The sequence below is a fragment of the Danio rerio genome, chromosome 25, assembly GCF_049306965.1.
Source record: "Danio rerio strain Tuebingen ecotype United States chromosome 25, GRCz12tu, whole genome shotgun sequence".
In the NCBI taxonomy this organism is placed as follows: Eukaryota; Metazoa; Chordata; class Actinopteri; order Cypriniformes; family Danionidae; genus Danio; species Danio rerio.
The window spans coordinates 26,301,282-26,327,421 of record NC_133200.1 but is presented as its reverse complement, the minus strand read 5'-3'; the positions used below and the strand labels follow the sequence as shown (position 1 = coordinate 26,327,421).

The 26,140-nt window shown below is 37.5% G+C and overlaps 1 protein-coding gene across 2 annotated transcripts; it reads right to left on the bottom strand.

Annotated features, from left to right (window-relative positions):
- Positions 1-987: 987 nt before the first annotated feature.
- LOC100535114 (chymotrypsin-like protease CTRL-1) lies at positions 988-21,755 on the bottom strand. Of its 2 annotated transcripts, XM_073943190.1 has the most exons (6): positions 21,685-21,755; positions 20,804-20,990; positions 20,247-20,694; positions 19,884-20,085; positions 19,723-19,795; positions 988-1,131 (listed from the first exon to the last, which is right to left on the bottom strand). In XM_073943190.1, exons 1-5 carry the CDS (start codon positions 21,731-21,733, stop codon positions 19,761-19,763), a joined length of 921 nt encoding a protein of 306 aa, XP_073799291.1. In that variant the 5' UTR covers positions 21,734-21,755; the 3' UTR covers positions 988-1,131; positions 19,723-19,760. The 2 variants fall into 2 exon arrangements, with proteins under 2 accessions (XP_073799291.1, XP_073799292.1); XM_073943191.1 differs by lacking the exons at positions 988-1,131; positions 21,685-21,755 and adding an exon at positions 17,565-19,413 and having other exon boundaries at positions 20,804-20,984.
- Between the last annotated feature and the right edge of the window lie 4,385 nt (positions 21,756-26,140).

Genomic DNA, 26,140 nt, shown 5'->3' with positions numbered 1-26,140 from the left:
GCACTTTTTATAATTTTGGAAGGGCACTTTCTATCCAAGACTAAAAAGGGCATGTGCAGTGTACAGGTTGAGCCCTATGTTTGCACGTGCCTGGATACCGGTAAATATATGGAAAATGTCCGGAACGACTATACCGGTAAATTCAAAAAAGAGCTGTTCACACAGGCGAGGACGTTACGGAATTTTTTCAGAAAAGAGCATTCACACATCCATTCCAAAATACCGGTAATTCTGACATCATTAACCAGAAATGAGCTCTTAATGGCTGCGATTGTATTTGTAAACATTTGACTACATCACAAACTCTGTGGATGGATCAGTATTGTGAACAACTTCGATGAAAACATATAGCGAAATATTTTCACATGTCGAGATGTACATGATTATGTGTGTGCTGGCGTTCACGGCTGTTTCACGGGCACACGCAAAGCTTGAAAGTAAACAAACAACAGCTTATCATAAGCATCTTATCGATAATAATTTACACGGTTGGCATTAAGATGAACATATAATCGTTATCTGCCTAATTTCTAGCAGCTAAATGTGTCTGGAAAACTATTTCAAAAGTTTTTAATCTCATAAACCGCGTGGACATGAATGCATCTGACTGTTGTGGTTGGCTAAAGCAGACGTTCTGATGCAGTTAGGGAGTTCATTCCACCAACTGGGCAGATTGAATGCGAGAGTTCGGGAAAGTGATTTCTTCCCTCTTTGGAATAGAACCACGAGGCGACGTTCATTCACAGAACGCAAGCTTCTGGAGGGCACATAAATCTGCAGAAGTGAGAGCAGATAAGAAGGAGCAAAGCCAGAAGTCGCTTTGTAAGCAAACATCAGAGCTTTGAATTTGATGCGAGCAGCAACTAGCAGCCAGTGCAAACGGATGAGCAGCGAGTGACATGCTCTTTTAGGTTCATTAAAGTCAAAGAAGTTTAGTTGGTCATCAATCGTTACTCCAAGGCTTTTCAGGTTTTGGATGCAGTAATGGTTGCCCCATCCATCTGGATTGAAAAGTTATGATGTAGAGTCGGGTTTGCAGAAACTTCAAGGATTTCCGTTTTCGCAAGGTTAAGCTGAAGATGATGATCTTTCATCCAGTGTGAAAGTCTGACAGGCAGGCTGAGATGCGAGCTGGAACACAGGATCACTAGGGTGAAAAGAGAGGTATAGCTGGGTATCATCAACATAGCAGTGGTAGGAAAATCCATGTTTCTGGATGACTGGTCCTAAAGATGTCGTGTAGATGGAGAAGAGAAATGGCCCAAGAACAGAGCCCTGTGGTACCCCAGTGTTTAGATGCTGTAGGTTGGACACCTCTCCCCTCCAAGACATCCTGAATGACCTGTCAGAGAGGTAAGATCTGAACCAATGAATAACAGTGCCTGTAAAGCCCAGTGACTCAATGTTATGTATTTGTGTTTTTTGTGCTCTGTTTTCTCTGTGTTTTTTCCCTCTCTCTCTCTCTCTCTCTCTCGCTCTGTTCTCCCGTATCTGCTCTCATGTATTTTCAGGTTCTGTTCATTGGTCCATTCAGCTGTCAGTCATTCCTCCCCGGTTACGTCACTTTTACGTCACATCCAATGAGCAAAGACCACCCGTCTTAAAAGCGCGCGCCAGACCACTCGCTCTTTCTTGTTTTCTTGCTTTCTTGCTTGCATTTGTCTCTTTCGCTGTTTCGTCGCTTGTTTGTATTTACCGCGTGCGTTTAGAAATAACCCCGTCTAACTGTGTTTTGTTGTTGCTTGTTTCTGTGTGCACGTTATCCGTCCGTTATTCGTACATTGTTCTTAGTTTATCGTTGTTTACGAGGCTTGGACGAAGCGGACAGGTAAGAAGGTCACGTGACATACATTTTGCAACACTCAGGACTACTCTGCTGTCTAGTACATTAGGTTAGGGGCGAGCGCCACTCCTTGTACTTTTTGGATAGATAGATAGAGTAGATAGTTAGGACTCGGAAGATCTTCGTGTGTTAATTATACTGTTTTTACATAGATAGTTAGCTAGATGCTTCTGGGAAGTTAGATTTAGTTTGGGTTTTGTTCTTTTCATTTCTTTAGCGCCGCCCGCGTCCCTTCTGCCAGCTCTCTTGTTTTCCCCGTCTTTATTTGTTTCAGTGTTGTACATATTGTAAATAGAATATTTTTGCTTTACTTACTTTTTCTTTATTTTTGATTAATTCGTTGTTGTTGTTCACTTTGGGATTGTAAATAAAAGCACACATTTTTGGCATTACTTTGGTTGTCTTTCTCACTCATTCACTATTTATACAAATATATTTTAATTAAATAAATGTCAAACCCCACACCCTAGACTAACATCAGGGGTTTGTAACATTTTTGGGGGCTCGTCAAGGATCATTTAACCCATTTTTAAACAATTAAAATTGTTTGTATTTATAGTTTGAGTGTGAAAGCAACCTGCTAATTTACAAAGGCCCACAGTAGGCCCGACCCGCGGAACGCGCTGCTCAGGTAAACACGCACACACACATACACATTTCTCTCTGTTTTGTTTCTGGTATAAGTAAATAAACAGGATGGCATTGTTTGATTTACAGACATTTATTGATAATCCGACAATAGAACAATTCGACCGCTGTAGAAAAGATGATTTAATACAGATAGCGGACCATTTCAAAATTTCAATGGTAAAACAAGCTCTTAAGAAAAATATTAAGAGTGCCTTATACGAAAGGTTGGTTGAATTAAAGGTTCTCATAATGCCTGTTGTGGAAGAGGAAGAAACCGAGTTTCTTGGTGCTGGCGCGCAAAGCTCAAGTGCAGATGAGCCGGATGAAGGGCGAAATGAAAGCGGTGCTGCGGCTGCGCTCACTGAAGGCAAGCCAACACTGTCACCTTTCGATCCGTTTTCCCCCGTTTATTCTGGGTCTAAAGAGGATGGACGTTTAAAAGTCCGCCTGGCCCGTTTACAGTTTGAGGCACAGGAAAGGGCACAAGCGCGTCAGGCTGAGATGGAACTGAGACTCGAAATCCGCAGGCTTGAAGTTACGGCCGAAAAAGAGGTGAAGCTGCGTCAGCTGGAGTTGGAGGCTTTAAAAACTCCTCCTAAAGTGGCTGCGCAGTCCACCCGTGCTGAGACCTCTGTTGCTCCGGTGGGCGATCCAACCTCAACCACCTTCGATATAAGCAAATATGTATCTCTCGTACCAATATTTAGGGAATCCGAAGTCGATACATATTTTAGCGCTTTCGAGCGCATAGCGGCTTCTTTTCGCTGGCCTAAAGATTCATGGTCCCTTCTTCTCCAGTGCAAATTGGTTGGAAAGGCACAGGAGGTTTTTGCTACACTGTCCTTAGAGGACAGCCTTAATTATGATACTGCTAAATCAGCAATCCTCCGTGCTTATGAACTCGTACCTGAAGCATACAGACAGAAATTTAGAAATCACAAAAAGCTTTCTAGCCAGACTTTTGTTGAGTACGCGCGAGAAAAAGGCGTTCTTTTTGATAAATGGTGTAATGCAAGTAAGGCAACTGACTTTAATTCGTTAAGAGAATTAATTTTGCTTGAAGAATTTAAAGATAGATTGCCTGAACGTGTGGTGGTATACCTTAACGAACAAAAAGTCGTGTCGTTGTCACAGGCAGCTGTGTTGGCAGATGAGTTTGTTCTTACGCACAAAAATGTGTTCTATCCAGTCCGATCGGATAAAAATCCCACTGTTCAGTCTGTGAATTTTCCACGTATTCCGACTGCTACTTCCCGACCTAAAGAGGCAATAGAGTGTTACTACTGCCATAAGAAAGGGCACAAATTATCTGAATGTTCCACGCTGAAGCGAAAAAATCCGCAACAGCCATCTAAAAGTGTTGGTTTTGCAAAATCTATTTTAACTGACAGCAATGATGAGAGCACTGATCCGAGCTACACACCATTCTTGCTCAGGGGTCTAATTTCATTATCTGGCAACCCTGAAGATCAGTGTGAGATTGTACTGCTGCGTGATACAGGCGCTTCTCACTCGTTCATGGTAGAAAATGCATTATCTCTGCCTGAACACTCATCTTGTGGATCTAATATTTTAGTCCAAGGCATTGAGATGGGTTTTGTAAATGTGCCACTATATCGCGTTCATTTACAGTGCGATTTGTTCACTGGGTTTGTGTCAGTCGGCATTCGTCCTTCTCTTCCTGTTAAAGGAGTTTCATTTATTCTAGGTAATGATTTGGCAGGTGGTAAAGTAATGCCTATTTTAGAAGTTACTGATCACCCAAATCTTACCTATTGTCCAGACGAATTATCAGTAAATCACCCAGATACTTTCCCAGCATGCGTAATGACGCGCGCCATGTCACGGAAAGATGATTCAGTTGATTTATCAGACTCTTTTATTGCGCCAGTATTTTCTGAGAATGTAGTTTCTCCTCCAGACAAAACAGCTACACAGAAACAACAGGAAAAATCAGAATATTTTAATTTTGATGGTGATGCTCTGAGTTTGCCCGTTACTCGTCAGCAGATTATTGCTGCGCAGAAAGATGATGATTCTTTGGTAAAGTGCTTCGACTCCGTTGTTGATTCAGATCAGATTGATAAAAAGCAAATTGCGTATTTCGTTGAAAATGGCTTGTTGATGCGCAAGTGGTGCTCTAATATTGAGACTGATGCTGATTGGAACAATGTCTATCAAATTGTCGTTCCCTCCGCTTACCGCCAACATGTATTATGTCTAGCACACGATCATGTGATGTCAGGTCATTTAGGTATCACGAAAACATACAATCGGATACTTAAACATTTCTTTTGGCCTTGTTTAAAGAAGGACGTCGTGCAGTTTTGTCGCACCTGCCATACGTGCCAATGCATGGGGAAGCCAAACCAGGTAATTCCACCTGCTCCTCTCTTTCCCATCCCAGTCATAGGAGAGCCATTTGAACATGTAATTATTGATTGTGTGGGTCCATTACCTAAAACCAAAACAGGTAATCAGTTTCTTCTAACAATAATGTGTACTGCTACTCGATTTCCCGAGGCAATACCGCTCCGCAGAATTACAGCTCCTCTTATAATCAAATCATTGATTAAATTTTTCTCCACATTCGGCTTACCAAAAATCATACAAACTGACCAAGGATCAAATTTTATGTCAAAAATGTTTGCTCAAGTTCTAAAATCATTGTCTATCACCCACCGAGTATCAAGTGCTTATCACCCACAAAGTCAAGGTGCTCTCGAGCGATTTCACCAGACGCTCAAGTCTATGTTAAAGAAATACTGTGCGGATACCTGCAAAGACTGGGATGAGGGCGTTCCATTGGTACTATTAGCGGTGAGAGAAACTATTCAAGAGTCTCTCGGGTTTAGCCCCGCTCAGCTTGTATTCGGTCACGATTTGCGAACTCCTCTTAAACTTCTGAAAGAGAACATTTTGGAAATTAAGGAAAGTCCAAAAATGAATGTTCTTAGTTATGTAAGCCGTTTTAGAGAACGTTTACATGATGCCTGTAAATTGGCAAAAGAATCACTTAAAGCTGCGCAAAATGTCATGAAGCGTCAGTATGACACCCGAGCGGTCGCGCGCTCCTTTCAGCCCGGCGATCAGGTGCTCGTACTGTTGCCAATGCCTGGTTCTGCTCTCTCTGCCCGCTTTTCTGGACCCTATGTGGTGCAGAAAAAGTTAAGCGAGACAGATTACGTAATTGAAACACCTGACAGAAAACGCAAATCGCGCGTATGTCATGTTAACATGTTAAAAACGTACCATGTTAAAGAGAAAACTCAGATCACCACACCTGTTCTTCCTGCTGTTGCAGTTGTGAGCGATGTTACGCATTCTGAAGCTGATGATGATGGCCTGGTGTTACGCAATGCTCCTCAGCAGTGCGCTCGTTTAACTAATTCAGAGATGCTGAAAAATCTGAATTCACATCTCACGTATTTATCAGATTCACAAAGGCAAGATATCATTAATTTAATTCAGAAATTTCCCAATCTTTTCAGTGACACTCCAACGCAAACATCCGTAATTAAACATGACATCAATATTCAAAATTCTTCCCCAATAAAGCAACATCCTTACCGTGTGAACGCACACAAGCGTGCTATTATGAGGAAGGAGGTTGAATATTTGATGGAAAATGGTCTTGCAGTTCCTAGTTGCAGTCCATGGAGTTCACCGTGCGTTCTGGTACCCAAACCAGACGGAACATTTAGATTCTGCACAGATTACCGTAAGGTTAATGCTGTCACTGTCCCAGATTGCTACCCTTTACCCCGTATGGAAGATTGTATTGACAACCTTGGTTCAGCTAGTTTTGTCACTAAACTTGATTTGTTAAAGGGCTACTGGCAAATTAAATTAACTCCGCAAGCTTCTGCTATCTCAGCCTTCGTTACACCAGATCATTTCATGCAATATTCAGTTATGGCCTTCGGATTGCGAAACGCACCTGCCACATTTCAAAGATTAATTAATACGGTTTTATTCGGCGTTCCAAATTGTAACGCATATTTGGATGATTTAGTGGTTTATGCATCTGAATGGTCTGAACACATTTCTTTGCTGCACACTGTTTTTGAAAAACTGTCCAACGCCACATTAACATTAAATCTGGCAAAATGTGAATTTGCTAGGGCGACCGTCACATACCTTGGTAAGGAAGTTGGTCAAGGTCAAGTTCGGCCAGTCGCTGCGAAAGTCTCCGCCATAGCCGAATTTCCCGTACCTAAAACCAGGCGAGAGTTGCGCCGGTTTTTGGGTATGTCGGGGTACTATCGGAGTTTCTGCCGAAACTTTTCCAGTGTGGTTTCACCCCTAACGAATTTACTTAGTCCTTCTCAGCTATTTGTTTGGTCAGCTGAGTGTCAGCATGCTTTTGAGAGCATAAAAGCTTTGCTCTGCTGCGCTCCTGTCCTCGCGGCCCCAGATTTCACCACTCCTTTTAAACTGGAAGTAGACGCGAGTGCTTTAGGTGCTGGCGCGGTACTTATCCAGGAGGACCGTGATAGTATCGAGCACCCAGTCTGTTATTTTTCCAGAAAATTCAACAAACACCAAATTAATTACTCCACTATCGAAAAAGAAGCACTTGCATTACTATTGGCATTACAATACTTTGAAGTTTACCTTGGTTCCAGTTCGTTTCCAATCATGGTTTACACCGATCACAATCCGTTAGTTTTTCTCTCCCGTATGTACAATCAAAATCAGCGCCTCATGCGCTGGGCTTTGATTGTACAGAATTACAACCTGGAAATCCGTCACAAGAAAGGCACCGACAATATAGTGGCCGATGCTCTTTCCAGGTGTGTGTAGTTGGTCGTAATTAAACCGCAGGGTTTGTTTTGCGAGTTTTTTTTTCTTACTATTTCACAATTTTTTTTTTAACAAACAATATTATATGTTTGTTCTCATGGGTGGGAGTGTTATGTATTTGTGTTTTTTGTGCTCTGTTTTCTCTGTGTTTTTTCCCTCTCTCTCTCTCTGTTCTCCCGTATCTGCTCTCATGTATTCTCAGGTTCTGTTCATTGGTCCATTCAGCTGTCAGTCATTCCTCCCCGGTTACGTCACTTTTACGTCACATCCAATGAGCAAAGACCACCCGTCTTAAAAGCGCGCGCCAGACCACTCGCTCTTTCTTGTTTTCTTGCTTTCTTGCTTGCATTTGTCTCTTTCGCTGTTTCGTCGCTTGTTTGTATTTACCGCGTGCGTTTAGAAATAACCCCGTCTAACTGTGTTTTGTTGTTGCTTGTTTCTGTGTGCACGTTATCCGTCCGTTATTCGTACATTGTTCTTAGTTTATCGTTGTTTACGAGGCTTGGACGAAGCGGACAGGTAAGAAGGTCACGTGACATACATTTTGCAACACTCAGGACTACTCTGCTGTCTAGTACATTAGGTTAGGGGCGAGCGCCACTCCTTGTACTTTTTGGATAGATAGATAGAGTAGATAGTTAGGACTCGGAAGATCTTCGTGTGTTAATTATACTGTTTTTACATAGATAGTTAGCTAGATGCTTCTGGGAAGTTAGATTTAGTTTGGGTTTTGTTCTTTTCATTTCTTTAGCGCCGCCCGCGTCCCTTCTGCCAGCTCTCTTGTTTTCCCCGTCTTTATTTGTTTCAGTGTTGTACATATTGTAAATAGAATATTTTTGCTTTACTTACTTTTTCTTTATTTTTGATTAATTCGTTGTTGTTGTTCACTTTGGGATTGTAAATAAAAGCACACATTTTTGGCATTACTTTGGTTGTCTTTCTCACTCATTCACTATTTATACAAATATATTTTAATTAAATAAATGTCAAACCCCACACCCTAGACTAACATCAGGGGTTTGTAACACTCAAGTGGCTGATTTTTTTGATGGAAGTATGTCTTTTTTGCAAAAGTAACATCAGCCGTATGTTATGAGCTGTGCAGGATTTTTAGTTTTTCGCCAAATTCTCTCTGCAGCCCGAAGTTTTGAGCGATGCTTACGGGGAACATCAGAGAACCAGGGTGCAGGAGGACTGGCACGGGCTGGCCTGTATGTAAAAGGACATAGTCTGTCGAGACATGATGCTAGTGTGGAGCAGAGTGTATCAGTGGCGCTGTTCGTATCAAGTGCAGAGAGATTGCACGATGGAGGAAGAGAGTCTGAAACAATGGTGGATAGTCTATTGGGTGAGAGAGAGCGTAGGTTTCTGCGAAAAGCAACTTTTGTTGGAGTGTGTAGCGGCTCAGGAGTAAAGTGAATGTTGAGAGACAGAAGGAACTGATCCTGTGTAGTAGATTAATCAGTTTTTGGATAGTTTTGTGTCGTAAAATTCTCATGGTTCTCATGGTCTTGTCTCATGTGAAGTTCCATAACAGTTTTCAGGGTTTAATATTATGGAGAGATATAGCCATCCTTACATTTCTAAACAGAAGAATGTGTCATTTTGTGTGGAAAATGAAAACCACATTTCATGAAACCGCAAGTTTCTTCACCTACCAACACAAGTAAAGATAAACAGCCTAAATACAACTGGAAAGCTAAATAAAATCCATGATAGGGACACCAGTGTTAGAAATTAAACAAGGTTTTTACTGAATTGTGTTACATCGATATTTCCTCAATTATCGAAGTAAAATCTATTCTATCAGGCTTTCATTTCTACAAGCTAGAATTTACTTTTTAAAATTTACAGTTGTTTTACTAAGTTTTAATTACCTTCTCTTTAATAAAACCATTGAATGTTGACAGCGGCGACGCAGCGGGTAGCATGTTCGCCTCACAGCAAGAAGGTCGCTGGGTCACTGGTTCGATCCTCGGCTCAGTTCGTCATTTCTGTGTGGAGTTTGCATGTTCTCCCTGCATTCGCGTGGGTTTCCATTCGGTACTCCGGTTTCCCCCACAGTCCAAAGACATGCGGTACAGGTAAATTGGGTAGGCTAAATTGTCAGTAGTGTATGAGTGTGTGTGTATGTGTGGATATTTCCCAGAGATGGGTTGTGGCTGGAAGGGCATCCGCTGCGTAAAAACTTGCTGGATAAGTTGGCGGCTCATTCCGCTGTGGCGACCCCAGATAAATAAAGTGACTAAGCCGACAAGAAAATGAATGAATGAATGTTGACAGCAAAATATAATTCAGCCTTTAAAACATTATGAAGCAAAACACGGAAACAATTGTTTCTGATCTAGAGAAGTTATTTGATGTATTTATGACCTCTAGAATGGATTGTTGCATTAACAAGTATAAAAATAAATTAAGTCATTTGTTAAAAAAAAGAACTTGGAAGCTGAAGGTTGATCTTTGGACTAAAAGGATGTTTTAATCAGACACGTTTCAGTGGAAAGATAATTCAGTGTCTTTATTGCAACTGTCATACAGAACTATGTAAAACTGATTAAGCAGTAAAGTGGACTTGTGTCCCTGCTATGCTGGGAAGTTTGAGCAGTACATGCACAACTGAAGTGATCTGAATGAAAATAAATGTGTTTGCTGTCGGTTATCATATAGCTACCAATAAATAGACTCTAAAAATGCTGGCTTGTAAAAATACGGACAAACTCTTCCATTGATGGGGCTTGAAACATGACTTTAATTTTTGATAGAGACAGTTATTTCTCTTGAGGAATGAGCACACAACAAGTCACATGTTGTTACAAGTATTAATTGAACTTAATAATTCAATATAGCCGAATCATTAAGTAATGAATGTTTGTTTTTAAGAATGTGTCAGTAAAGCTATTGCGCACATGCAGCTGATTAAAAAATAAGTAACAATTTATATCATAATTATATATATATATATATATATATATATATATATATATATATATATATATATATATATATATATATATATATATATATTAGTGTTGGGGTACTCGAACTTGGACTCGGACTCGAGTCCGGACTCGAGTCCAGTTTTCATTGGACTCAGACTTGTCACGGACTTGGGGAAACTTTTACTCGGACTTGACTCGGACATTTTGGACTCGGAAAATATCACGAGTCCAGTCGAGTCCACATCATTCACAACACAAATAAAGATATTAAAAATGAATAAATAACAGCATGAAACTATAACAAGAATTTAGCGATCTCTCTGGCTGCATGTCAGCTTTTATTTACGCCACCGCACCATACCAGCAGGCAGCAGCAGCACGTCATCACCCTAAACGTGTAACCAGAAATAGCCATAATCACACAATGCGTGGCTAGGTTTAGGACAATAATGTCTTCAAAATCAGCAATAATTTGTCTTCTACCGACATGTTGAAAGAAAACAAAGAAAGGTAAGAGCTTATTTACTTGAATTGTACATTCATATCGTAGGGATGATGTTAAAACATCTTGGCAATATTGTTTTGTTGTTTATATTGGTGTCAATATATCCGCAAATAACTGTGAGATTCAAAGTTTCATGCTTTGGCTCTGAGCCAGAGAAATATTCGTTCAGCGCTTGATTTAGGCCAGGGCTTCTCAAATCCGGACTCCGTAATATTCAAAGTTTTCCTGTGTGACTCTTATAATGACATCCCCGCAATCATCCCGATTCATTTTCCAATACTTCCCCCTTATGCTTAATCTTTCTATGAAAAGTGAAAGTACCGTCAACACAGCGATCTGAAATGCGATAGAACTGCAAGAACTGTTCAAGAGAATTGTGCTTTCGCTTTATTTTGGCTTGAAAGCATGTTAAAATGAATATAAAAATGTCTGCATTCACTTCCATTAAAGATGTGCGTCGATCACCACATTTCTGAATCAGTGTAGCCTATACATGCTGACTGACGGACGCGTTCCGTATAATAAACTCATCCCAGATCCCAGATCAGCTTCTGCTTTTGAGGATAGGGTTAGGAGAGTATAAAGATTGTGTAAAATTACAGTAATTAAATGATGGAATAGCAAAAACGTTGTAATAATGTTGCTTGGAGTTGCATATTACTTTAAGTCAATATAAGCACAAATGAATTTAATGTAGAGTTATATTCGAATCCAGACAACATTCAGAATGGATAATCAGTGGACTCAAAGTCCACAAATTCAAGCAATAATTTAATCTTTTTAAAGATAAAATGAGGTTTGACTTTGAATTTGTGTAAAAATTAATATTCAGGTAATATTTTGATGAGAGACATTGGAGAGATTAGGGGTGCCTGTGTCCACAATGTGAGTCTTCTGTGTGAGAATAAACATTACTGATTGTGAGCAGCAGTATATATCTGCCTTGTTGAATATGCAAGAGAGAATCTGATAATGACACATTTCTGATTCTATTTATATGTAGTCAATGACCGAGTGCAAGAATATGTGTATTGCACAATTAATCATCTCAAATGTTTCGTTTTAAAATGATTCAGAATTATGCAAAGTTGTATGCTGATGTCATCATCACTGTCTTTTGAACAGAGGACCAGGACTATGACCTATATCCTCAAAAGCCCCCCACCCTCCATTTATTTATATATATTTATACGATATTTCCTCCATTTATTTATATATATATATATACGATGTTTCATCGTTTGCCTGAAGTCGCTTAGAGTCAGTATGCTGGCCAGTTCCATCTGCTCACGGACACATCCTCGCCAGTTCTGATTCTTAGCAAATAAGCTAATTTCCTTTAAGTTATAATGACATTTATTCGGACACGAGTCTGTAGTATGTCTTGTACATTCTAGCCTTGCACTCCTTTATGTCCCAATATTGCCGTCAGAACTACGAAAAGAAATACATAAACTGCAATTAACCCTTTAAAAGTGATGTTGCACGTAATGAACAACATACATACAACCAAAAGATAAAGTGCACATTCAACATGTAAAGAAATACACTTAATCGGCTAATTATACATTACATACGTACACATAATCATACATGTTCACATACGTTAACACCAGTGTTGTGCAAGTTACTTCCAAACTGTAATACATTACAGATTACTTATTACTGTTATTTAAATGTAATCCCTTACCTTACAATATTACTGTCTCAGAATTGTAATGTTACATTACTCTTATATTACTTTTTAGTTACTTTCACCAAAATAACTACAGAATTAGAACTTAACATTATAAAATTCTATAATGTTCTATAATGAGCATTTTATATCTAGTAGAAAGTGATTTGATGTATCAGAATGACTGTAACCTCTCCAGGCTACTAACAATATAGTATATAATTGGAAATGTGAAGGCTCAAGACAATGCAAGAAAGGATGACAGCCAGAATCACAAATGATCTGTTAAAAGTATGCTAGAGGTAAAGTGATTACCTGGCAATATCTGTGAATGGCTTGGCTATATTCATATTAGACACAACAGGCCGATATGTAAACTCCAATGCCATGACAAAATGCTGATTTTGTTTCTTTTCTTATTGTTGCCATTATTGTATTTACTTTACATTCAGTGGTTTACAACACAAAACCGTCCTGCACAAAGTGAGCATGATGAACAGCTTTCTCAGTATAAAGTTTGTGCACCGATTTCCTGTTTGTGGACAAAACTGCTTGCGAGCTCTCACATACGCTGCTCGCGCACAAATTCTCACAATCTCTCAAATATGCACAGCTCACGCACAATTTTTTTGCGTGCTCTCACTACACTGCTCTCTCAGTGAGATTATATGCAGACTCACAATTTGTGTCTTGTGTTCCCTCTTCCTTTCGAGCTTTTTGATATGATTTATATTAGTACACTATTTATAAACAATAACCAAAATACTAAAATAGACATATAATTTTTAATCTAATAAATCATAACATTTTTGGCTGTATGTTATATGATGAGATATTTCCAGTTTTAAACACCCTTTAAACACAAAACATTTATTAAACATCCAAAAGGTGCACCATACTAATACAAATAAAAAACATTTAGACAAAAATAAAAACTAACGCAAGCAGAAGTGTAACTAATAGAAACATTTGATAAGGTATTATAGCCTACTATACAATTCACTCTTCAAATAAATCTCATTATCAATCACATTTTTTTATGGCAACTAAAATAAAGTGAACTAGTGTCTGTTGTCTTGCACATTGTTGATGAGATTGTGGAGGACATTTTCCCTGCCATCATCTTCATTTTGAGAAGAAGCTGTTCCACAGGGCCCCTGAACACACATATTGTCATTAAGTACTTAATTTACTCTGTTGTGGTAATACTATAGTTGCTATGGTAACACAGCAAGTGTAATATAAACAACTGATCCAGTGCTGTAGTTTTTTTACAATATGGGGTATATTGTACTACAATTCACCACACTTTACTGTAGTAAAACTACACTTTATATTTCATTTTGTTAGTTTACTATTCTTAATAGGACAGTATGCTTAAGCATTCATTGTAAATACTAGCCTAAAACATAGGCAGTATACCTTACTCTCAAAAACACTAGTATTTATTATAGAATTTATCCTAACCTGTAGGTAAATAGTGTAGCAATATATAAACCATATAAACATTATTGGGATAACAATTAAATAGGAGGATCTCTGAAGAGCAACAGCACGAAAGGAAGAGGAAACACAAGGCACAGATTGTGAGTGCATCATCTGATGGAGCGAGAGCAGGTCGTTAGCACGTGAGCAGCCCAGACGTGTTGAGTGAACGCAAGGAGTTTTGTCCACAGAGGAAACCGGCACGTTCACTCGCTCGTATTACATGAATGAGCTTACGACATTTGTCAGTGAAATATCGCCATATGCACTTACGTCCATCTCGCGAATGCACTGTCTTCTGCCATTTTCATCTATTTGCCGCTTTCCGCTGTGCGTACTGCGAACCGGGCTGAGCCAAATAGCCCTGGACCTTGAGCTCAGAAGCTGAAATCATTCCGCGTTCATAGTAAAAAGGTCCCATAGCCAGAGGGAGATTAATGAAAGCACGCGCATATATTCTCTAGCCACGAACAGGAAATAGAACTGCGGTTTTTTAATTTGTTAATGTCTTGTGGGCGAAAAGTGTGTTGTAACGCACGTGTTACTGAACATGTACCGAGTAAAATATTACTGAAAATGTATTAGTAATGCCTTACACTACTGCGTTACAGGAAAATGTAATACATTACTTTAATACATTACTTTTGTAACGCATTACTCCCAACACTGGTCAACACCATACGACACATACCTCATTGGCCTCTCTAACTCCAGAGCAGTGGTTCTCAAACTGTGGTACGCGGGCTTCCTCCTAGTGGTACGCGGAGGAACCGCTGAATAATGAAAGAAACAATTAACACTTTTAATCCTTTAATGCCTAATATAACATCGATGTGATCAGCATTGGCTGTTTTGTGAAGCGTACGATCACAACGCTGTGCTTAGAGTGTTTATTTTAGTGCATTGTGTCATAAGCTGCTATAAATCAGTTTCCAAAGTTTAAGAATTGATTCTGAAGCGTGATTTGACTGACATGAAAAGTAGCCAATCACAGTCGACCTTGTCTAGTTGCGTGAAACGTAAGGGCAGGACAAATGCTTTCTGTGTTGCAGAGACAGAAAAAACAACTTAAAAACAAATGTTTTGTTGGAATAATGCTTCTCGGATGTTTTCACTATAGAGATGTCTAGCAGAGTAATTAAACCGCGGACATATTTCCTGCCTTTTTGATGATCTACAAACACGTTTCGCTCTCCGACAGCGAGTCGACTCGCCTCTGACCTGTCACTCCTCTAAATACAGTCTGAATGGCGGCGCGGGAATGGAGGTATTGCGCAATAACTAATTTCTACAAATGTGGCAAGTGCTTTATTTTAACACGAGAGCGCATTCATGTACGCAAATCGCTAAAACAGATATGTGGGCTCTTAAATAGGCTTTTTTTTTCAAATGAACTGCAAGTCCTCTCAGGATCGCCTGTGTGCTCAGATTGAATACAATCGCGATCTTTCCACTATTAAAGTAGACATTATTTATCATTGTTCCTTAAATAAATTTAGTCAAAAGTATTCAAAGTAATCAAGTATTAAGAAATAGATTGATACATGATCGATGACAATGCTAATGGTCTTCTTATTTGGCTGTGTTGTGAAGTGAAACTTACTTTTAGCAAAGGTGGAACTTATTTCTTTACGACAAAAGAATTATGCTGGAAATGTTTCTGGATGAGGTATTTGTGTGATTTATACATTTAGCTGTATTTTGATCTGTCTTAAAGCATTAAAGCTCAAAGCAATCCGTTGTTACTTATTGTTTATTTATCAAAATTAACAATAAGGCTCTTAAAGCACTGCTTTGATAAATGTAGTGTTGTCATATTTTAAATACCTCAAGTAAAATGAAGTCATTTGTTTTATTTTTTTACTGACAGTGTACTTGTATTTTTTTTAAAGTTTCTATTTTAGATTAGGTTAAATGTAAAATCAAATCTACATGTGATGTACAGCTATTTAAGAAACAAATTTGCCATATTGTAAAGAAAAATAGTGTAAAATATGTAAATAAAAGGCTAAATTTAAATCTTTTTACCATATACTTCAATTAAACCTTTCAAAGCTTGTAAATATCGTTTAAATAAATTGGCAAAAAGTGTCTCTATGGGCTTAAAGATTATTTGGTAGTTTTACCAGTGCTATTGAAAAAGATTAATTGTCATGAAAGGAAAAATCGATCATACTTTCTTTGTTAGTGCAATTTCCTATACATGTAGCTTTGGGATTTAAGCAATTAAACCATTCAATCAGGTTTCCACGTAAAAAAGTGATTTCATAATGAAAATCTGATTTTTTTTTCCAAAAGTAACCAACTAGTACTTTTTAAAAGAGTACTTTGTACTTTTACCTAATATTAATATTATTTACTAAAATTTGTGTTATTTTAGCTGTGTAATAGTATTTTTACTTGAGTACAAAAAAGATTTCTCAAGCATTTAGTGCAGGTTTATTATATTATTAATATATGATCAATAAATATTATTTTTTTATGTTTTTTATTTGTATCTATTCCTATGCAATGTTTTATGGGTTGCTGAGAATACTTTTCAGGTCTTCAATACATAGCATGTCAGTCTTGAAAAAAAATAAAATAGGTGCTGGAATTGATTTTTCTTTAGGCTGTGCCTGTATGAACCCTGTCATATGTACATTTAACATATTTCAAGATTTGTCTGAAAGTGTAGGAATGTGACATATAGCCTATATTTATAAGGTAAAAGCAACATCTCCAGCTTTTGATGAATAGGCTACAATGAATACTTTAGATTTAAGTACAGCAGTTTTCTTTTTACTTTTTAAGAACAGCGCCATTTTTTAATGAACTTTTAAAAGCACATTTTACAAAAACTTTTTTTTTTAATCTGCAAGCACAGTTAATGTTCAGACTATTTCAAATGTTTAAAATGAATGATAATAATACATATTCTTAATAATAGGAATTAATCTGCATCGTTTTTAAACTGTGCACACCTGTAGCTGCTTAATTTGGCCTACGACGCTATTTTTTAATACTGGTTAAAAAATAGCGTTGTAAGGTGGTACTTGGAGAGACAATTTTTTTCTAAGGTGGTACTTGGTGAAAAAAGTTTGAGAACCACTGCTCCAGAGGAATAAACTTGAAGAGTTTCAGTTTCTCTTAAACAAACTTCTTTGCACTTCTTAATCTTTAAAAACGTGTTTTAGCACAGCACCTTGTGGCTGAACTACTTGTAGTTCATCGGAAGAATATCTTGATTGCAACAATGAAATAATTCCCAAGCTAAACATAACAAGAAAAGGTTCCCCCCTCCCCCTTATAGTTTTAGTTAAATAACTTTAAATGAATTAACATGCATTAACAACAAATATACATTACTTATTTATTCTAATGATTAATTTGAACATTTTAACTATTTATTGACTTTTTAATGTAAAGTTTATGTTTATAGAGTGTAATATATAAGAATTGCTTCTCACGGCAGTTACAATAATAGCCTGTCCCATGCTTGCACATACTTAAAGAAAGTTTGATTTAGCCCCTATATTATATCATACTAAGGCAGGGATGGTCAGAAATCAACAGTCTCTAATGCTGTGCCTATGCTCCATCCATTGAGCCTAAATGTATGACTAATCCTGGTCGTAGGCTGCGGAAACATCAGCCTAAACAATCTACTAGATTTAATTGATTTCAGGAGATATTAAAGTTAAACAAGAATTTTACATTTATTTGTCAGGCAAAAATTTTTTATTCAAATTCACATAATTAAACAAAATAAGCCAATCAAGAATGTACAACATCAATTATTCAAAGATACATTTAAGAGTTAGAGATTAATTCCTGACCATGTAGAAATACATTGCAGCATATAATTCCTGATGCAGAGCACAGAGACTCACAAACTGCAATGGGGTATCCTGTCTACACGATCCCACAGACACTTCTGCACCCTTTGCCTAAATACTGAAATCATCATTAAATCAAGACAATAAAAGCTTCACCAAAACTCTTGCGTGAAGACCATTTTCCCTGGAGTGGAGCATCTGGCAAAGATCTTATCAAAGTCAAAACCCAAATTAACTAATATAAGAGAGATTGTAAAATATTACATTGAAATTAGGACCACTTTACCATTTAAAATGACCCCAAAGCTACAAGATACACCATATTAAAAACATTCTGTGTGGAATGTGAGTAAGCTGCTCTGGTAAAGGTAAAGTCCAGGGCAAAGAGGATGCATCATCGAGACAACCTGAACAATTGGTTTTCTAGCACTCTGAGAAGAGTGTTTCAACAGGTGGTTTGTCAAGCCCACTCACCTGTGTGAAGTACACGTCATGAATATTTTAGAAATTTAATGGGAATCCTCACTCACTCACTTTCCTCTGAAATCGCAGTTAACCAAAGTGCTGGGAAGAAACACACTCTCTTATTCATGCACACACTCATACAAAGTGGACAGTTTTATCCATCTCACCTTTACCGTATGTCTTTAGATTGTGGGGGGAAACCACAGTGTTTATATCAACACTGGCCAGAAGAGTTTGGCTGCAGATCAAATTTGATTTTGTGACTTTATCCGATTTTTTTGATGACCTGCTTACATCATCTTTTAAAAGTGACTCATATCCGATCGTCTGCATTTACACAGCACACGGCAAAGGCACAATGACCAGAAAAAAAGAGCTGGCACTGACTAACAGCTGATAATAAAAGAGCGCTCTGTTCTCTAGAGGGGTCTGGATGCAGACCTGGTGCAGTGCAATCTGAGCTGCATCCAATGCTTTTTAATGCTCTCACCTAACCCCTACCCACTCCATTGAGTGCATTGTGTCTGACATTGCATTGCTAGGTGATGCAATCTTAGCTTGCATCATAAAGGCTGCATCCAGATTTCTCTATTCCTGTATGTAATCTGTTCGCAGCTTTTGACAAGCTGTTTTACTATAGTTTATGACAGAAAGGTTCTCATTTGGCCATCTTCTTTTGATATATAGGCTTTTTTAAACTTTTAGGCATCTTAATGTAATGTCAATGGTTTGATATGTGTATGGAGGTGAGCGACATAGATGAAAAGCGGGGGGTGGTGGGGAGGTGTGAGTTTCACCTCCTTTTACAGGACTTTATATCTCATTTGCGGGCATACGGAGTACCATACAGAGTTAGTGGTACCGCCATGAAGTGTTTGTTTTACACACAAAATGCAGCCATATACATTTACATGCAAATATTTCTCAATTTTTAAAAATGTAGCCCTGGGCACATATTCCCAATAAGCCTGTGTTGCATAGATCACCAAGGGACTTTAAATTAACATGTAAAGAGAGAGAAGGACACTGACCATCTGGTTAAGAAAGTGAATCTGGCAGGGAAATAGAGAAAGTGTGGATCTGTGCCACATGGGAAAAAAAAAAAAAAAATCGGAATTGAGTCACTTGAACAGTGCTGTGTAAATGCAGCCTTTCACAGACAGCAGACAGGAAGAGGCATTATCGTGTGACAGGCAGGTGTGCAGGTAAAGCCTTGATTAGGATCCTCCATCCTCCAGAACATTAACCTTTAGATGCACAAAAACAAACAGCTCAAACAACTGAAAGAAGCTTTTCATTCTCCTTGAGTGTCTTTGTTTTTGTATCACGTTGGGCACCTGAATGCACAGAGACTCATGAGGACTTGAGTGAGATCCCAATCAGAAAGCATGCTAATAAATCATACAGAATGAAGCATTTGGATACTGTAAAAATTCTGATTGTTACATGTGAGGGTTGGGTTTAGGGTAGGGGGGTATAATTCACAGCAGAAACATGTCTATGAGAGTCCCCACTGGTATATAAGAATAATTGTGTTTGTGTGTGGTTTGACTCACCAGAGCATCAATATACGTAACCACTGCAGCAGTTTTTATTATCCAAAGCAGCAGAAGACTTTATTGAGAACTTCTAAACAAAATGCAAAAACAAACATAGGTCAAAGAAGTGCATGTTGCTGTATACTGTGTGTTTAGGCACGAGAAGAGGAGAATCTTACTGCGAAGTAAACATGTTGGATCAAAGAGGACAAATCCAGGCAGGTTTCCACCAATATTGTCTGTAATCCATTGTTTATACTCTGAGACGCGAATGAACACACCAGGAATCTTGGGCTGTGCACATCCATACCCATGACTGACAACACCAGCCTGAACCCACACTGAACACTGCTTACTCATCAGTGGACCACCAGAGTCCCCCTATAAAGAAAGATTAAATTATTTAGGTACTGATTTAGTTTATTGTATTTGAATTATAAAGACCACATACAGTCAGTCTTGGTGGAATATAAAGTATAATCTATTTAATCTATAAAGTAGAGTAAAAGTCTTGATTAGAACAATCTCATTGATCGTCATACATAAAAGGTTCCTTTGCCTCCACTTCGTGTACCAGCACAAATCATGTTGGGGGTGATGGGTCCCTGACAACGTTTACTGCATTTTTCATTACTGTACACTTGAAGCTCAACCTCTTGCAGAATCCCAGGAGCAGGTAAAGGCACAGACACTGTGGTTCTGCCGCTTATACCACCTGTGCCCGAAACGCCAATACGCCCCCAGCCTGTGACCCAGCTCCTGGTCCCACGAGGGAAGTTGCTGTTTTGATCTGCTAGACATATGGGTTTAATGTAGACAGTATATTGAACTGTAGCTGACAGCTGCAGCAGAGCGATGTCATTATCAGAAGTTCTGTTATTGTAGGAGGGATGTGGAATGATGTCTATGACAGTTCTGGTGATTTCATTTTGGTCAGTTTCATAACGTCTCCACTTTCCCAAGTACACATGCATGCTGGATGTGGTTTTACTGTATACAAGGAAGAGATATCAGGAGTAGAAAAACTGGTTCATAAATAAAATTCCAACCAACCAAAACAAGACCAATAGATTTGTAGTTTGTTTGTGATGTCCCTTACCCACTGATGCAGTGAGCTGCTGTCAGCACCCATTGATTGTTGATGAGGGAGCCACCACAAAAATGAACACCACTCTTACGCAGACTGACCATCCATGGCCACGAGCCCTCAGTTGCATTCACACCACCCACAATACGAGGGTTAAAGTTGGGATTTGGACGTCCACAAACTGACGGAGAGAGAGAGACTGTTCACAGTGACACAAAAAAGTGCACAACATCCAGACCATTTCTAATAAATCCAACCCAGGCTCATTGGAGTTACCGAGGCATGTTTTATCATACGTGTCATTTCTCATTAAAAATCTACCAGGCCACTGTATACATTTCTGCCAAACTCAACATCGTTCTTGTGTGGTCCGTGAGAGAGGTTGGTGAGCGACGTAGATGTAGAGTGTGGGGGGATGGAGGGATGTAAGTTTTACCATTTATGGGACATTATATCGCATTTATACAGCAGGAGTACCAGACAGAGTCAGTGGTACCGCCACAAAGTGTTTGTTTTACACACAAAATGCAGCCATATACACTCACATGCAAATATTTAGCAATTTTCAAAAATGTAGCCCTGGGCACATATTCCCAAATGAACCTGTGTTGCATAGATTACCAAGTGACTTTAAATTAACATGTAAAGAGAGAGAAGGACACTGACCATCTGGTTGAGAAAGTGAATCTGGCAGGAAAATAGAGAAAGTGTGGAAGGGATTATTACGGGAAAGCATCAAGACACTTAGTTTCATTAAGTTAAGATTTGAAAAAAAAAAAAAAAAAAGAAATAACTATTCAACAAGAATGTTTGCTGTTTAATGTTAACGAAAGCTTGTTAATTCAATGTAATACAGGCACAGATTAATTTAAAATAATGAGACAAGTTCTTACCTCTGACACACATCACCAGCAACAAAATCACACAAGTTTTCCTCCACATCTTTATTCAGATAGTTTAGTCCTCTGTATCTCTCACAGTCTCCGTTTATAATGCCTCACTTCTCCATTATCACTTCTTATCTCCTCTTTGACCAGTAATTTGTCACACCCCTCTTTCTTTTTTCATAGCTATCTTTAATACTATTAAAATGTTACAGTGCCTAACTAGACATACAGATTGAGACTGATACAAGGGAGGACAGCCTCAGTAGAATTAGAGCTTGTTCTATTAATTCTAGGCATCAATCAATTTAATTTAAAGTAATGCACAGACTGCACTACTCAAAATCTATATTACACATAATTTTTGCTATCATCTACTCTACATATGACTGGTGTAAGTGTGCCAACCATTTCTTGATCATCTGGACCAATATAACGTGACAATGAATCTGAGCAGCAATGTAATGCTTAATATGCCACTACCCCTATTGATTACCTCTTTGTATTTATATAATTAAAACTGTTTATATGACCTAATTGTTATTTAATATTAACTTAATTTTTTTATTTAAAAAATTGTTCTTAACTAATATTGTTACCATTATTTTCTTTGTATTATCAAGCTTATTTATTTATTTATTTTTTATTGTTGTTGTGTTGTATGGTAGTTATTGAAAAAATGTCAAACTAATACATGTTTAAAAAAAAATGTTAAAGGGCCTGATGGGGAGTGCCTGAATATGTATATTCTATTGAACAAATAGCCCAGTTTTACAAGAAAACAAAACTATTCACAATATGTCATAAAAGTGGCTTATTTGTATGAATTTATTCATATGAAAACATACGATTTTTATAAGAAAGCCTGCCTCTAAACAACACCCACAAACCTACCCATCATTGGGGGATGAGCAACATTTATCCAAATTAGAACATTTATTTAAAGTACAGTTTTGTATTGTTCGGATGTTTTAAATTTTTTTAATTTTTTTCTTTTAGAAAATTAATTGTTATAAAATACATTTAAATATGATTAAATTATGTTATTGCTTGACACCAGAGTATTGATGTGGAGAAAGCATATTTGTTAGTTTTACTAATTACAGAAATAATGTTTTGCTTTATTTATTTTTCCGGGCATTTAATAATTTTATTTCGTTTTTTCATTTATTGTTAAAATTAGTAGAGAACATATGACATATTTGTAGAATCAAACCACAGATTTAATAGCAAAAGTGGTGTATTATGTAGGGTGAACATGAAGTAACCAAGAACTTGAAAATGTTTTTTTGTTGTTGACCATCAGTAAAAAACTTTTCATTTAGATCTGCTGACATGCAGAAATGGTAATAATATGGTTTTGCCATCCTTTATTATCCTGTTCCAGGATATTTGAATAGTCCGATGAGAGAATTTCAATAGAAACTGAATATCATTTACATACTGGTTAATCTAATCAATAATCGATTCAAAACATCTCACCAGTACTAACTTTAAAGGGCTATTATGCAAAATCAACTTTTGGAAGCTGCTTGGACAGAAATGTGTGAAGGTGTAGTTTGTCCACAGTAGTGGAGTGATATAAACAGTCTCTTTAAAAAAATAATTCCTGACATTAAATAGGATCCAAATCCCACATTTGCTGAATAAACTCCACAACAACTGCATCAAACAACCACTGGGAAATATGGGTCTCTGCTTCATAATGTCTGAGTAGCTGTCTGTCATTGTCAGAGATGTATAAAGTACTAGAGACCCAGACTTAAGTAAAAGTACAAGTATCAAAAAGTGACTTAAGTACAAGTAGAAGTGCTCTTTAAGCACTATAGTTAAGTGGAAGTACAAAAGTATTCAACATTTTTTGTACTTAAGTATTGCAAGTAGTTTATTTCAAAATGTACTACTAAAGTACTGAAAGTAAAAGTATTGTGTACTGTAGTTATTAAAGAAAGCAGTCAAAAGACATCGGGCCCTATCATACACCCGGCGCAATGTGGCGCAAGGCGCAACGCAATAGTCTTTTAATACTTTAAGCTTGGCGTAAGGGTCCTTTTGAGGTGTTGCGCCACGCTGTTTAAATAGCAAATGCATTTGCGCTCAAATGTGCGCCCATAGGCGTTCTGGTCTAAAAAATCAGGCGTGTTTTGGTGCGTTGCTATTTTGAGAAACTGTAAATAGTCTGTTCTTTAGACCAGAACAAAGTCTGTCTATTGTCTGGCGCAAAGTGGCTACACACTAAGGCAAAGTGGCCTGGCTTACACACTACACACAAGATGCAATACGCAAATATTTTTACATATGAAAAAGATATAATATATTAAGGATATATATAGGATATAATAATGATATATATATAGGATATAAATGATTAAAATATTACAAAACATATTAATTTCTAGCCAACATGAATTTAAAAACCACTGCCTTCATGCTTTCTTCATCTCGGGAGGCTTTTTTAGTTCATTCAATTTGCTTTTGTATAATGTTATTATTATTAGCAGTATTATTTATTATATGCTATTTATACTTGTTTTATTAAAAACAAGCTTAGATTTGTCCACCTGTCAGGTTTTTGACCATATGGGGCATAGCAGGTGTATTTGGAAATAACTCCATATTTTGACCAAACTTTGTTATTATTAATCATTTATTCGTTTGCTAAGAAATTAGAACTGAATTTAGAAATAGTTTTGAAACAAATCTTTGCGCTTAACAAACAAAATTAATTATTTATAGGCTAATTAATGGATGTCTGTGCGGTAAGGTTTCCCTATCCACGAGAGCAAAAGCGAAAGTGAACTTACTTTACGTCATGTTAATAGCAATGCGCTTATGGCGCGACGCAGCTGGCTCTTAAAGGTAATGGAAGATGAGAGTCTGATTGGTTTATTCTCAAAACACACCTATAACTCATTAAGAAAATAAACTCAACCCTTTTAGACTATGCGCCATGGCGCAAAGCGGATTTTCCCGTCCTTAAGTTAGCAAAAATGCGTTCTGACACGCCCTGAAAGAATTTGCGCCCTGGGTTTTGAGATTTGCGCATGGACCGTCAAAATAGAGCCCATCACATTGTTTTGTTTATTTTAAAAAACTTTTTTTTGGGACATAACGAAAAGAAACTTGGCTTACAATACCGTTTTTCTTTCTTGAACCACAGATCTGACAGATTATAACAGCTTTAACACACACCTTTCAAAGTTGTGTAACAAAAACATTCCGTAATCCACCCAAAACGCTATTGAAACCCATTTTCGGATTGCAAATTCTCGGTTGTAAACGCTGTAAACGAAAGTTCTAAACATTCTACCGGAAGACGCTGGTCTCTTAGGCGCCCTCCATGCTGCAGCCAAGAAAAAGGTCTAAAATTGTAACGAGTAGGGGTGTGAATTTACACTGGTCTCACAGTTTGGTTCGGTTACGATTATCATGCCATCGATTCGGTTAAATTCGATATCTAAGCATTGTCAATGCTTTCCATACACAGATTTTTTCTTTACAACACAATATTTTTTTTTATTAAAATCTATAAATATATTAATATTTATATATTATCCCTTTAACTGCCTGCTTGACCAAATAGTTTACCATATTTTGACTGACAATATCTTATTGAGAGGAGTACCTAACTTAACTAAACCTGATTAAGCCATCTCTACCAGTTGGTTGAAGTATGTTATGCCAAAAAAATCCCCTAGTTGTCACTAAAACATTCAAAAGCACTCGTCACAACATTGCTTTTACATTGAAATTAAAAACAAGGAACTCAGGCCTGACATCCTGTGAACTGTTTTTGGTAAAAATTTGCAAGGTAAGCATATTTTTTGACATATTACCCTCTAAGACAGGGATTCTCAACTGGTTTGGCCATGGGACCCAAATTTTCACATGGTCATCAAGCCGCGACCCAAATTTTTTGGAATTATAATATAATTTTAGGAATTATAATTAACCTGTATTTAATTGTTAACATACACAACTAGTGACAGATAAATAAGAAAATCACCAAGACTTACAAATAAACAATATTTTATTTGTTTAATGCTGTCATTTAACAAAATGTATCAATTTATAGAAATAGTATAGAGTAAAAATGTCAAATACTGTAAACAGTGGTTAGGGTAAGGAAAAGTTAAGTTACCATTAACTAAACTGAACTGTTTATGAAACATTAATACTGATCTGGTTGAACTGAACAGAAACCAGCAAAATAAAATAAAATTATTAAAATAATCATAACCATTTCAAATAAATCACCAGTTATTTGCTGTTCTGCTTTTGTGTGAGCTTTCTTGGCCTTTGCTTTTATTATAATTTTTTCATATCGGTCGATATCGATAATTATCACGATAAATGTAACATTTTTATATCTATCAATTTTATAGGATTTTTAGCATACCAATCCCATTGTGCAGCTGATTTAACACATTTTGTGAAATATTTAGCTGTCTGACAATATAAATAA

Bases quoted from the DNA above. Each gene is read 5' to 3' on its own strand.
- LOC100535114 (XM_073943190.1), bottom strand. From the start codon at position 21,733: ATGTGGAGGAAAACTTGTGTGATTTTGTTGCTGGTGATGTGTGTCAGA. The intron at 20,695-20,803 runs GTAAGGGACATC...CCTTGTATACAG, and splicing joins GCAGCTCACTGCATCAGTGG to TAAAACCACATCCAGCATGC. The intron at 20,086-20,246 runs GTATGACGATCA...CTTTCTTTATAG, and splicing joins GAGGCAAAGGAACCTTTTAT to GGGGACTCTGGTGGTCCACT.